The sequence below is a fragment of the Drosophila suzukii genome, chromosome 2R, assembly GCF_043229965.1.
Source record: "Drosophila suzukii chromosome 2R, CBGP_Dsuzu_IsoJpt1.0, whole genome shotgun sequence".
Taxonomy (NCBI): domain Eukaryota; kingdom Metazoa; phylum Arthropoda; class Insecta; order Diptera; family Drosophilidae; genus Drosophila; species Drosophila suzukii.
The window spans coordinates 21,686,299-21,699,792 of record NC_092081.1 but is presented as its reverse complement, the minus strand read 5'-3'; the positions used below and the strand labels follow the sequence as shown (position 1 = coordinate 21,699,792).

General features: G+C 40.1%; 3 protein-coding genes across 3 annotated transcripts; 1 reads left to right on the top strand and 2 right to left on the bottom strand.

The window, feature by feature from the left end:
- Positions 1-242: 242 nt before the first annotated feature.
- Positions 243-2,656, bottom strand: prel (preli-like). Its single transcript, XM_070994659.1, has 3 exons — positions 2,268-2,656; positions 1,818-2,195; positions 243-1,103 (listed from the first exon to the last, which is right to left on the bottom strand). The coding sequence occupies exons 2-3, from the start codon at positions 2,134-2,136 to the stop codon at positions 709-711; spliced, it is 714 nt and encodes a 237-aa protein (XP_070850760.1). The 5' UTR covers positions 2,137-2,195; positions 2,268-2,656; the 3' UTR covers positions 243-708.
- Positions 2,657-3,338: 682 nt separating this feature from the next.
- Positions 3,339-4,963, top strand: LOC108008990 (cilia- and flagella-associated protein 53). The gene is made up of 4 exons (XM_017072933.4): positions 3,339-3,660; positions 3,714-4,016; positions 4,266-4,488; positions 4,550-4,963. Exons 1-4 carry the CDS (start codon positions 3,365-3,367, stop codon positions 4,706-4,708), a joined length of 981 nt encoding a protein of 326 aa, XP_016928422.2. The 5' UTR covers positions 3,339-3,364; the 3' UTR covers positions 4,709-4,963.
- A 4,883-nt stretch (positions 4,964-9,846) lies between these two features.
- On the bottom strand, positions 9,847-13,287 carry wun2 (wunen-2). The gene is made up of 6 exons (XM_017072299.4): positions 12,295-13,287; positions 10,890-11,041; positions 10,611-10,829; positions 10,368-10,544; positions 10,132-10,308; positions 9,847-10,069 (listed from the first exon to the last, which is right to left on the bottom strand). The coding sequence occupies exons 1-6, from the start codon at positions 12,608-12,610 to the stop codon at positions 10,052-10,054; spliced, it is 1,059 nt and encodes a 352-aa protein (XP_016927788.2). The 5' UTR covers positions 12,611-13,287; the 3' UTR covers positions 9,847-10,051.
- Positions 13,288-13,494: the final 207 nt, after the last annotated feature.

Sequence of the window (13,494 nt, the reverse complement as noted above, 5' to 3'; positions counted from 1 at the left end):
TTTTAGTTTGCACTGAGAAACAGAAAGTAATGATATATATTTAAAATACATTGCAACCTTAGAAAAATACACCAGTAAAAAAAAAGAAAATGTTTAAAAAGAAAAATGTGCTTTGCCATTCTAACGAATAGATTTTATTTAAATTGAGAGATTTTTAATACTTAATTATAAGAGTTAAAAAGAAAGTCCTCCCTTTTTGTGGCACATGCCATATATCAACTAAATCCAAAACAACAAACCAGTTATTAATGCCGTGCATTTCTAGCAAACTAAATGTATTTTAATAATTACAATTTTATGAACTACACGTGTGTGCGATTTTCTTGAAAAAATATACAACAGTTTACAAACAAATCCCGAATTTGTCACACGGCTTTTTGTTTCCTTTTCGACCTAACAGAAGATACATAATAATGTAAAGCAAATGACGAAATATAAATGATATAATTTTGTAGGATGCAGGAAATGTGTTCAGCAAATAGTGCCTCCGTTCTAATCAGCCGGCTGGCTCGCGCACACACGGAATGAAATGCAGCAAAGTATGGTTTGTTTTTGCTTTGGAATACATGTTTTAAAACAGCCGCCGACCCGACGCCTCCGCCTCTCTTCCTTTTCCATCCTGGCAAATTCATTCACTCCGGATCCGAAGGTATCACTAGGTAGATTCCTCAGTCCCAAACAACATTAAGTCCCGGTTTAGCTCGTCTTTCAGTTCTTGACAGAAAAGAGTTGCGCAATCTTGGATGCGTGGCACTTGAAGAACTCGTAGCCCACTTTGGCAGCGCTCTTCAGACTGCCTGTATTGTTGTGATTGCCGGGTGAGGTGACTACGGCGGTGGTGGTGGCCACAGGAAGTTCCGCGGCTGAGGTGCTCGACGTCACCGCTGGCTGGTGGTGTCCTCCACCCACCAGGCTGTGCGGAAACATGCGTCGCAGGACATGGTTAAATCCGCTGGAAGCCTTGTTGCCATTGGACTTGAACCGCTCTATTCCGAAGGCACGAATGGCCCGCGAGAATCCAAACACCTGGGAGCTGATGTAGGCTCTTCGCACTGCCAGTGTGCTACCATCCTTCTGCTCGCTGTATACAACGATTTCGTCGACTTTCTGTAAAAGACAAAAGGGATATTAATATTAAATAACAAAAATATAGTATCGCATTATTCCGATTTCAAATCGCTGCATAATAAAAATCATTTTGAATATTCCTTTACCTAGTAAGTAGCTTATAAGTTTAATAAAATTGGCTTGCAACCGGTGGATCTCGACAAGATCTTCGCTAAGAAACAATGTTTATAACGAATTCCCATGTATTGAGGAATATATCGTTCATATACTTGTAACAGCAATAAAAAGAAATAGGTTAAAATGTCATAATCTTATATAAAAGTATTTGATCAACACTTTTAAGGTGATTCCAATCGGCTTTTAAATATTTGCCCAGAACTATGACTAATCTGAGTATGTGACTGATATTTAATTCTTTATGAAATTAAATTAAATGAAATTAAACTTATATGCCTGCTTGGTCTACTATTTATATCCAATTAGTCATGGTATGTTAGGTAACAAAATTGGCCTTGATTATGTGCAATGGGTAGACCTTAGTTAAATTTGCTCATCTCATATTTGACAAGGTGAATTATGCCTACAAATCCTAGGAGAAAAGTTACAGCATAACATTATCTTGGTACTAGACCATAAACTCGGCTTATTAGAGAATTAACCACATTCTAAAATGTGATATTTTCTCTACAGATCGTAGTAGGTAAACCGACTTATGTATCAATCTATTGGGTAAATAAACTCTCTTTCACTTGCCATGATCTTGGTCATGCCCAGGTTCCTGGTAAATGTGGTAAAGGTCTTCTTGACCGGGTCCAGCACGGAGTCCTCAACAATCTTGACCGGCAGATTGTTGTAAAAGCGTGCTCCCCACTTGGGCACGGGATTGGTTTTCGACAGGAGGCGGCGGGAGAAGAGCTTCCCATCGCGCACCTCCCTCTGGATGGTGTCCTCGGTGAGGACGTGGGCGCTGGACGGATTCGGGTAGCGGTTCCAGTAGGCAACCACCACGTTCTTCCAGCTGTAGTCAAAGACCGTCTCCGTGCGACAAGTGGATGCTGCGACGACCATTGCGAAGGTTGACCAATGAACTCGTCAAGTCTAAAAGTGAAAGCCGCCGTGTCCCTGAGCTGAAAAGTGAACCGATAATCAATTGCATCGCATGTTCCCGGCTATAAATAGGCCCCAATCGATGGACGTACCTTAGCGAGGGGGTCAAAAATGGGGGCCTGACGGGTATAGACCTCCGGAGTGCAGTGTGAGTGGGCACCAATTAGCTGTGGCTCACGTTTATTCAGCTAGCAGCTTGTTATTGCCCCGACTTTGGGCGCCTACTGAGAATTTTGTTGTGTAACTGCGTCACAAACTCCGGCACAGGGTGCCTCGGGTTCTGCTCCTAGGATTTCTGGCTTTATGCCGGCGATGTCCTGTTTTTCCTTAGTTGGCTCGACCTTCAGTGCCCCCTTCTCCTGGCTGTCCACAGTTTCATCTCTCGATTCCTTAGGGTTTTGTGCCAATTCGAGTCCAATTTTATGCCTGTTCAAAGGCCATCCGGAAACATCTGCGCTGCCTGCTCGCGGCGTTGCCAGATAGTAAATGCGGAAATAATACCAAGAATGCATTTTCCCAAAAATCTAGTATTTTTCGGTTCGATTTTCAGATCGCAGATAATTAGGGTATTCCTAAAACAGTATCGTTATCAACAATATTGATCGTTTAATTTTAATTACAAGTATTAATGAATACTATATCCGATTGATTAGATACTTCGACGTTGCTTTAGCAATTCTGGGTTGCTCTCAGCATTGCTGAACTTTTATAGACACTTCAAGACTTTAGGAGCACCCAAATAATAATTAAAAAATTGCGCCAAGTTTGAATTTAAATTTATTTTACATAGTGGTTTCAATTATATTGCTTGGTATTATTAATGGATTGAATTATATATATTATTATATTATATTATATTATAAATTGAGCTGAAACTTAAAACATTATTAAGACACAAGTAAAAATTAAGAAAATGTGTTTCGAAAGGAAAGAAATCAAGGAGAGAAACTGCTCACATATGTACATATAAAATAAAATTTTTTTAATATTAAATTATAATTAAAGATTTAAAAAAAATAATAAATTCACTACAAATTTACTACATTTAGTTTTACTGAAGACCAATGGTTACCATAGAAATGATTGAATTATTTTTACCAAGCTTCATTCCTTCCGAGTTGCGCTTAGAAACCAAACTATAGAAAAAGCTACCGTACCTTAGTAATTACAGAGACAAGTGGCTTATAGCATGGAGGTTGTGGAATTTCTCACTCGGACCGATCGACGCAACCTCAAATCCCAAATAGGATTCCAGGTGGCGCAAAGGATGCGAGAATGGTATGAGGATGTGGACAATCGCCGTTGGAATCTTAGTCTCTTACTCCAAAAGGAGGCTTTGGAAGCGGATGAGAAGATTGCAGAAATGCTCCAGGAGCAAGCCGATGAGGCGGATCGAAAGCGGCACGAGTGGATCGAAATGGAGAGATTGAAAAGAGAGGAGGCCGAAAAGGAACTGGTCAAGGTTAAAAAGCAGCAAAGGGAGATGTACGAAATAGGTCAATCCTTAACTTCCCAGTTAAAAATTATATTTGTTTTAGTGAAAACTCTGAGGCCCATCGTCATATGCTAACAAAGGAGATCCTCTTGGAATCGAAACAAGCTCAACTCCACCAAATCGAGGAGAAAAAGGCTTTGAAACGCCGTCAGGCCTGCGTAGAGATCCTTTGGCAGCGCGTGTGGCAGCGACTGGATGAAAGTAGAGCCCAGCAGGAGCAATATGAGCTGCAATTGAGGAACTTGATAGAAAACAGGTGCCAGACCCAAAATCTGGACAGGGATAGGGAGCAAAAGGCCCAGTTGGCAAAGGATGTGTTTGCAGAGCAACGCGAATGTTCCCAGGCGTAAGTACTTCAAAAACTTGAAAGGAACTTTGTATCTTCAATTAAACTAGATTTATTCTTAAGAAAGAAAAAAAAAAACATTTTTTGTTTTAGTGCAACATGCGTAGAAGTTAAAGTATAATTATGTTAAGTAATATGATATAATTCGGAAAATGTCTATTAACTTGTTAAATAAGTTTATATGAAACATTATAATATTATTAACACACACTCATTTTGTTTCATAACTTATCCTTCTAACCTATACAGTCTGGAATTCGCTGCCGAAATGGATGTTCTCAAGAAACAACAGGACATCAAGAAAGTGAAAGACAAGCGGCGCCAGCAACTCACTGACTTGCAGGATCAGATCAAACAGAACCTGATGATCAGTGCCCGGCAATCGCAGGCCAATATACGTGAGGATTTGGGGAGCAACATACTCGAAGATCGACAGATTTACGAGGAGCTCATGGAGAAGCGTTGCGCCAGGGTGAGATGAAATCACCTTTACTACCTGTATTTGTAACCCCAAAACCTTTGTTCTGCCTTAGACCCACAATCGCGATTGGCACCAGAGCTATATGACACATACGGCTGAGGAGCGTGCCGCCCGAAAGGAAGAAGATCGGCGGCTGGACCGGAAATATCTGGGCACTGGGTGTGTGCTCAGCCAGCAGCAGAAGCAACCATACGGCAAAGAAGTGCGCTAATACGAGTGGACTCATCATCACCACCGATCGATGGACGCACTCCATGTCACGCCTCATATTTGGATACCATATTGCAATTATATTTATGACTGATATAAATCAGCCGATGGCAGCGATAAGGAAAAGCGTATCACGCACGGGCGGCATAAAACCCCTGATAATGCCCACCATCAACGTCACCCCGTGGAAGCTGACCAGCTTTGGCCAGACGCCAGCGGCATATATGCAAATGATAAATGCCAGTACAGTAAAGCTTCGCTATAAATAATGAAAACATTAAGAACAAAGCTTCGTACTTTAAAAAAACATTTTTATATAAAACATAATAAATTACATTAAAGGATAGTCATGTTTAAGTTTTTTATACAGTTATATGTTAATAAAGAATTTCCAATTAAAATAAAAGTTTGAAATCCTTAATACATTTTTAAAAATAAAAAAACATGCATTATATTTAATGGATCCAAAGAGAGATTAAAATAAACACCTGCATACTTCCAGGCATCATTTCTTATAAATATAGATCCTTAAAGATTAAAAAATACACATTTTGTTAGGAAAATAGCTTATATATTTTTAAACCCTTAATCTAAACCATATATATGTATATATAGGTATACCTTTTAAGTTTAAAGTTAGGCTTTCAAAGATATATAAGAATTTATTTAAGGCTCTCACGAAATGTTAGGTTATAGAAGTTGACCTGTATGATCGATAAAGGTTGTAAGTGTGGTTCGAGCAGCGACTTTGACAATATTTCTGACACTTGGACAGGACTTGGAACTTACCTCCTGGCAACCCCTCTACATGGAGTATTTATAATTGACCACTTCCGCAGCGATTGTCTCCTCAACTGGTTGCCGCTAATTAGAGTTGATCGGTGGCCATGTCGCCGGCAGCAGCTGCAACTGTTGCACGTTGCACGCTGCACGCTGCAACTGCTGCTGGTGCACTCGCGAATGTAAACACACTAACCGCTGTGTTTATTCAATTAAAAAAGTGCGGGGTTGAGATTTTTCGGCGGGGAGCGGCTAGCAAATTGCCATGGCAATTTCCATTGCAATGTACTTAGCCAAATGGCCAACAACGGGTCATTTGGCAAAAGAGTGCATACTCGTTTATTTGCCCATGGTTGATAAGCAATTTCAATTTCAGCGGGATTAGACCCATCGAGGTAATCTGTGCTCATCCATTCCCGGCATACATGGAGTGTTTATTTATAATATGCCAGGCTCTTGTTTACTGTCCAAACAACTATCTGAAGTACTTTGTAAGATGCACTGGGGAAACGGCTTAGTAATACCAAAAAAGAGTTTGCTTTGCTTTATTTATAGAGGTCTATTTGGAGTAATGTTTTGTAGTAGCTACATATTTGAAGTCAAAAAGGTAGATTATGGTTTTATGGTTTTGCCCAATAAACTCTAATCCACCTAAATAACCTGTCGAAAAGGGGATTAAAAAATACTGGACACACAAATTGGACCTTTCTTTTTACCTCAAAAAATGTGTAAGGGACCGTATTGGTTATGATTAAAAATATGTAACAAAAATCACTCCATACACAAGGATTCTGAGGATTCTTGTAATTAAATATGATTTTTGTCAAATATGGTTTTGCCGTACAAATTAATTGCGAACTAAGTGATAATTTGATAATTTTTCTTTATTCTAAATTTAGGGAAGAAAAATTATAACAAACATTTTTAAATAGGTATATAATAATAACAATATCCTAATCAATTTTTTTTCCAGTGTTTCTGTAAAAATCAGTTTTTAAATGTGCCTTTCAAATCAAGTTACGTTTAATTGTTTAAGTGTATTAAGCGAATTAATTATTTAAGTGTACTTTTTTAAACGTTTTTAATTTTGGCAAACCAGTTGCCATAATAAAAAATGATTGAATACAATTCCATTAATCAATAAACATGTCTGTATAGACTTGTGATGATATCATGTTCCTTATGGATAACACATTTAAATATAAACATTCCTGTTACTTGAAAAGTAATTCATTAATTGATGAATGGTAATTAATTTATGGAACGTGTTCTCAAAGATACATTTTCCCACTGTGTACAAGGCATAGGTAAGTAGTTACCCCTTCCCTTCAGAAAGCCTGTCCAGTTGCATAACACGGTTCCATACATCACGCAGTTTTAACTCCAGCTCCAGCCAAGCCTGAGAACCAAGTGAACCGTAGGAAAATCCAGGCGGCGCGTTTTCAAAGAGAGGTGTCAAAGTCGGCTCAGAATTACCTCAGCCTGGTACTCCTCCTGCTGGGATTTTTCACGGCATGTCATTAGCCCCTAAAGGGGTGGCTGTCCGGGTTATTTATGTGACACTTACAATCGTGACAACATTTGCCAAATGCCATGGCATTGAGAAAAATGCATTCAAATGGAAATATCTCAAGAACAATGCTGCCACATTAGTTAACAGGCATCGGAGTACAAAATAATAGGGAGGTGTTGCCCAGGCAACGAGTATTCTCTAATATCCGCATAAATCTGATTCCTTTGGTAACGCCTCGTAGCTAAACTTAAATACGGTTTTATCTGGGGATCTGCAAGATTTATAGATTCTACCTTGGGGCCCCGAAGCTCGACTTGTACGCATTAATAAGCGTTTAGAGCCAGGGCTAATTGCCAACGCCCACAGAAGCAGGCCAGGAAAAGGGAAAATCCAGAATGGCAAGTCGACCAAATAATTGTTTATGTGGGCGAGCAGGACATGTCGGGTCGATCGGTCCAGGTCCATGGCCCTCCTATGGTGAGGTTGCACACGTTGCACGTACACATAGTGCAACTAGACATCGGGAAATCGGGACAAAAGGCTGCGGTCAAGCACTGATTGAAATGCCCACGCCTGCCCACGTCCTGCGATTGTGGAGACCTCCTGCCAACCGCCCCCTGCCCCGCCTCCTTTTATCCCTATCGAGCTGTACGTGCCGGACAAATTTAACGCCTGGGTTCCAGGCATGAATTGTTGGTTCCGCCGCCGGCGACGCGGCAAAATAATGTTGCACCAATGTAGCGTGCAGGCAGAACAAGTGAGGTAAACACAATAAGGAGTCGGAACTATTGTTACCCTAGTGTTTCCCCAACATATAGAGTAGTTACAAAGGGTTACGAAATAAATTGAGTTAAGGAAATAGAAAATTTAATACAAATAAAGATATATTACCTTTTAGTTTCCCTAAATAGTGATAGTTATAATAACATTTAGTAGTTAAAAGCTAGATGGGGATTGTTATTTGATCCTGAAAAAACATCAAGCTTTAAGATCCACTTTTTAAATCTATAAACTGAAATAGGTAATTACATAATAAATAAGTAAAATGAATTGCGGTAAGCTGTGATAGACTAGATTTTATAATAATTGAAAGGGTCTAAATATAAACCACATCCACAGGTTCCGCAAATCTAACCGCAACATTTTATTGGGATTAGAAGGGTTTGTTTTATGTAAAGTTTTTCCAAATCATAATAAGTCACAGTTTAAATACGAATTTGATTGACCTACGTATATGACTTTTAATATTTCGGTTATCACGCTTTATGAGCGGAATTTGCGAAATTTTTTACAGAACAGGTATGAGTCACAAAGGTATTTCCCAAAAATGTGTCAATATCATAAATTGCTCACATTTTGTATGGTCCTAAAAAAACGTAAAGCAAAATTTAGTTACTGTGACAAAATTATGATAAATCCTGGTGCACGGTATCAAGCTGTGCTCCCTGTAATAATTTTTAGACAATAACCATCTCTTCTCCCTTATAAAAAGGGGCGTTCTACCTTTGTGTGCCACGGTGTTGTTGCAATTTTCATGCCTCGAAATGAATTTCGCGCCTGAAATTCGCTAGCCAATTTTCATTATGGTCCCGACTGTCGAAAATTGCCAACCCGCTGGCCATTGTCATAGGAAAAAACTATCTCGCACCCCTCCTCCTTGATGGCCAATGTAATTTTTGTGCATCTGCTTTCTTCAATCTATCCATTCCCCAGAGGTTTCATCATAAACTTGAAGCCATTGACAGACACGCGTAGAACCCGAATCTTTCCCCACATTTGAATCCGAAAAAAACTTAAATTGACAGCAGATGCGGGCAATTGAAATTGGGGAAATTGGGGAATCGACTGGGGAGAAATGCAATTATGCGATAAAAGCGAAATAAAAAATTGTGTTAATTGTTGAAAAGGCTTGCATGGAAATTCGGTGCGATCCACTCCATGGAATGGCTATGTCTTGTTTGTCTTTCGATCTTTTACGGCCGCATCAATCTCCTCGGGATGTCCGAGTGGCCTGAGTGCTGATAGCAGGAATGGTGTTCACTGTACAGTAATAACAACTGCGCGGACGAAGTGAGTGAGTGGCACTTGGCTGTCGCTCCGCCTGATTGAGTGATGCATCATCCCGTGGCTCCTGGTCTCCCGGTTGGTTCCTGTTCATCTTGCTGAGTGGCCAGGGCAATAAATTCGTTTAATATGCAAATCGAATGCAAATTGATCTGGTGTGAATCGGGATGAGGGGTGGTGAAGGTGCCATTGACTAATTAAAAATCACAAATTGGTCTGCTGACTTTGCGCCAATTGCTAATTAGCCATAGATCAGAGATCTCTCAACATGGCCAGTGTCCAAAAGACAGGTTTCCGATATCTGGCCAGGTCTCCTCGAAATACTAATGGCCAGCAACTGGCTGTTTGCCTATAAAAAAGAAATCCAAAGCCAGTTGGCAATACTTTGGGGTTATTAATCTCTGCTGTCAAGGACATTTCCTTGTGTAATTTGATTTAAATTGCTTGTTTTGCTCACATAATTTCGTCATTTTTTACACAGATCATATCAATTGATTTGCATTACTGCGATCGGCCAAAACAAACCATTAATCGTTGGAACCGCTGATTTCAACATTTGCTAGAAAACTTGATTTTGGGGAGTGTCCTCTTGTGAATAATACCATATGCAGTTAGGTGTAAAGATCGAGACTCGGAATGTCGGCAGATAAGAGTGGCTTTGCATGGGAATTTCTTAATAGCCATTCTAAATACTACTTCAAGTTGCCAAACTCGAGTTCGTATAGCTTACAAATCTCTAACACAAACGTTTTACAAAATAAGTACAAGTTACCATAGTAAAGTTAAGGGTAAAACACACTAAACTGAAATTTATTAAGTAAAATCTTTCACACATAGATAAATAGATACTCCTTATCAGACATGGTCAAACTTAAAACTATGATAAAACTGAAATTTCTGCAGCTAAGACATCTTAAAGCGAAAGCAGCTCAACGCGGTGGGTTAAAGGGTTTGCAACCCCTATAAAGTCAAGGATCCAGATCCCAACTACCACATAGTTGACGTCTGCAAAAAAAGCATATAATCTTAAAGAATTTTCATGTTTATAGGGAAACATCAGAACCCACCACAATAACGGCATAGGTGAGACCGATTCCTGATCCTGCCAAAACATCGGACCAGTGGTGCTTATAGTCGGAAACTCTGGTAAGAGCCGTGTACCAGGCGAACATGAGCAGCAGGAATTGGAGGAGGTGCCTCAGCATTCTCAAGCGTTTCCATTGCATTCTACGTTGTAGGTAAATCTGATCAAGATCGTTTGTTTTAATAATATACTAAAAATTATAACTTGTACTGAACTTACCACCAAATAGAGCATGGAATAGCAGGCAAAGCTGGCATGTCCACTGGGAAAGGATAGTCGCATGTCCTTAAATTGCTTTGAAGTTATATCCACTGCCGCACATGAGAATTCCTCGATATAACGTCCAGCATTTAAGGGATTACTGCAATCGGTGCCGTTAATACGGGGCTGGCAGAGCTATAGATGTGATTTAAAATGAAATATTACCTTTTTAAAAAAAATTCTATTAAGAGTTTAGCTTACAGTGAAGAAGTGAGGCCGAAGTCTGCCAACAGAGTACTTGGCTATATTAGTGGTTAGCTGTTCTACGCCTAAACCGAATATAAAGATTCCTATCCTATGATAGCATTCCAGCAGCCAGGAGGGCAACTCCAAGTGGCAAAGGTGATAGCCACTGCCCAACCTGTGCTTCTGGAAAGAACCGCGCTTATCCTGAGCCCTAAAGAATTCCACCACAATCATCTAAAAGAAGTAAACTGATCAGTTACTTGATAAATACTTATAAAATACTCCCCAACTTACCACAGAAAAAGGCAAGGCGCCACACATTAAGTAAAGAATCCAGCTGGGCATGGTGGATTCTTTATAGGGATGTCTCAACGAAGAATCATTGCAGAAGAATCCACGTTTAAAGGCTTCGCCATAAAGCGAAAATCCCAACATGGGTAGACCAACTGAAATTGTTAGAACATTAAAAGGATTATAATAAAATTCACAGGGTTATCACATATGCCCCAGTTTTTTATCTTTTGCAATTCGAGCAGGGCTTTTTGGGTGGCCCAGAACCGCAGTGGTGTCCAATTCATTTATAGGCAAGGTCTGCTGCTGAACCAGCCTTAATTGGACTAGTGTAAACACAAAGATAACAATAACGATGATGGTGGGTAAAATGAGTTCAGCACAATCAAATGAAAAGTTCTCCCCTCACAAAAAAAAACACTGACCACAAATTGAATAAAATAAATCAGTCCGAACTCGATGATGCGCGAATAAATATTTTTTGTGTAGTATCTCTTTTGGGGTTCGCTTGCGTGAAAAGTGCTTGTTGGGCACTGAAACATTGAAACGCACAACAAAAAGCCACAAAGGAAACAAGTACATAAACATTTTAGAGCAATTTGGAAATGTTTTGGTTTGAAAAGGCGGGAAATAGGTGCTTGCTCACCTACGGTTTTATAAAGCAGATACTATATATGATTATACAGTTCGGGAGCACTAGGTATATAGATGATGATGGTAGAACCCCTATGGTTTCTGTGTGATGGACTCAGATGAGAAATATGCTCATGACTGGCCAGTGCAAGAGATCAATGGCTGCCACATGATAACAGATCACAAAACGTGTGAAAGGCCGCCGGGAAAAAGTGATAATACTTTTTCTAAAGCTTCAAATCGGGTAGGAGGAGTATAAGCTTCATAAAATGCAGTTGATCAGAAGCATGATTTATTTAAAATTTTGATTAGAAAAGCTATTCTCAAGGGCTGAGCGGTACGAAATGGGAACATTAAAATGTCTAAGTTTTGAACAAAAGATCCCAATTCCTAGGCATCAAATGTAAACAAACTATGTTGTATTGTTTGAAATGCAAATGAAACTTTCTTAACTCTTTATGCTTTGACTAAATCTTATGAAGACAATGACCACCTCCAAAAACATAGATTTCTCGTTAATTTCAATTATGAAATGGGAACAAAAATATGAAATGTAAACAATCTTTATGCTGAAATTCTTTTGTAGGTCGTAGACTTTGCCTAACAAAAAACAAAGATTATTGGGTAAAACATTTAAAAATGCTAAGAAACTAATCCAATGCAAATTCTCCGGAACCGAGTCGAATTATTAGTATAACATGTACTTATCTAAGAGTTACTTCCGAGTCATGAGGCAACATTATTCACTTGAAATTTAGCAGAACGTCTTACTCACCGCAGCTGAGCAAACAAAGGTCCATGAGAATCCTTCCGAAGATTTGTCGGGGGCCACGTAATGCCGGCTTGTTGTTGGGGACAATGTACCCATGGCTTCCGGAGTTACCAACGAAAGTTGGCAGCTGTAGGTCCAGTTTCACATTATTGTTGTTGTGGTTGGGGGTTTTGTTTGAAGACGCAGCAGCGGCGGCGGCGGCAGCGGCTATAATACTAGAAGCCGTCGGCGAAGAGGGTTCTTCGCCGCTGCTGCTCTGGCTTTCAAATCTCTGGAGCGGCGTGGTATCACTAACGCTGCCCGGGCGCAGGGTGCTCATCGTGGATAAGGGGGGAATTTCTGGGGTTCTAATCTGATTGAGCTTGGTGAACCCAAAACCTGGCTTCAATTTATGGCACTATTGCACCTGGACACCACTCCGGTGGTCATCTTATCGCCCAGCGAAGAGGGCAGACACACAAATATTTGAATAATCCTCGGTAGGTTTTTTTCCTGTTTTAGAATGTGCTAATGGGCTCTCCCTGTGATAAGACTCTGCAGGTATGTAAATAGAGCCAACGAATCGATACTGTTGTAAGAAAAACACGCGCCGTCGGCGTTTTGTGGGCGGTACGAAATTGGGTAAGGTAAACGCAATTGCGCAAGCGATAAGCGATGAGTGATCGCGATCGGCTAAGTCCGAGTCAAAATGTTGCTCAAATAATACTGCTGGCAACGCACAATGGTAAATAAGTGGTAAAAATCTCTGCCATTATTTGGACTGCATTTTCCGCTGCACTTTAATTGTTGTTTGTTTTCTTTTTGTCACATCGAAGGTATTATTATTATCGTTCTTGCTCTAGTTCTTTTCGCACTTGGTTCTGCTTTTCTATTTGTTTCGCATGCGCAGCGGGCTCTACGAAAATGGTAAACCGAAGAACCAAAACTAAAACCCAACCCGAACCCGACGAAAAACCATCCGCACCGTTCAACGCCGCCCGAAGAAGTGAACGCCGATTTTAAGAGCAGAGCTGCGTTGTCCAAATATCCAGCAGCGAATGCAAACAGCTGTGCGCTCTCTCTCATGCTTTCTACTAAAACTCTCTACTTTACTTTACTCTCACCCGATCTAGTACTGTGTACGAACGAAATACTGGAATGGAACAGGGTATAGAGCGATCCCAAAAGGATATTTGAAATATGTTTCTAGTAAAAGAAAAAGGC

Excerpts from the sequence above, each read along its gene's own strand:
- prel (XM_070994659.1), bottom strand. The coding sequence starts at position 2,136 with ATGGTCGTCGCAGCATCCACTTGTCGCACGGAGACGGTCTTTGACTAC. Across the intron at positions 1,104-1,817 it reads CATGACCAAGATCATGGCAA|TCGACGAAATCGTTGTATAC; the intron begins GTGAAAGAGAGT and ends TTTTACAGAAAG.
- LOC108008990 (XM_017072933.4), top strand. The coding sequence starts at position 3,365 with ATGGAGGTTGTGGAATTTCTCACTCGGACCGATCGACGCAACCTCAAA. Across the intron at positions 3,661-3,713 it reads AAAAAGCAGCAAAGGGAGAT|TGAAAACTCTGAGGCCCATC; the intron begins GTACGAAATAGG and ends TATTTGTTTTAG. Across the intron at positions 4,489-4,549 it reads TGGAGAAGCGTTGCGCCAGG|ACCCACAATCGCGATTGGCA; the intron begins GTGAGATGAAAT and ends GTTCTGCCTTAG.
- wun2 (XM_017072299.4), bottom strand. The coding sequence starts at position 12,610 with ATGAGCACCCTGCGCCCGGGCAGCGTTAGTGATACCACGCCGCTCCAG. Across the intron at positions 11,042-12,294 it reads CCTTTGTTTGCTCAGCTGCG|TTGGTCTACCCATGTTGGGA; the intron begins GTGAGTAAGACG and ends TAACAATTTCAG. Across the intron at positions 10,545-10,610 it reads TTCGGCCTCACTTCTTCACT|CTCTGCCAGCCCCGTATTAA; the intron begins GTAAGCTAAACT and ends TCACATCTATAG.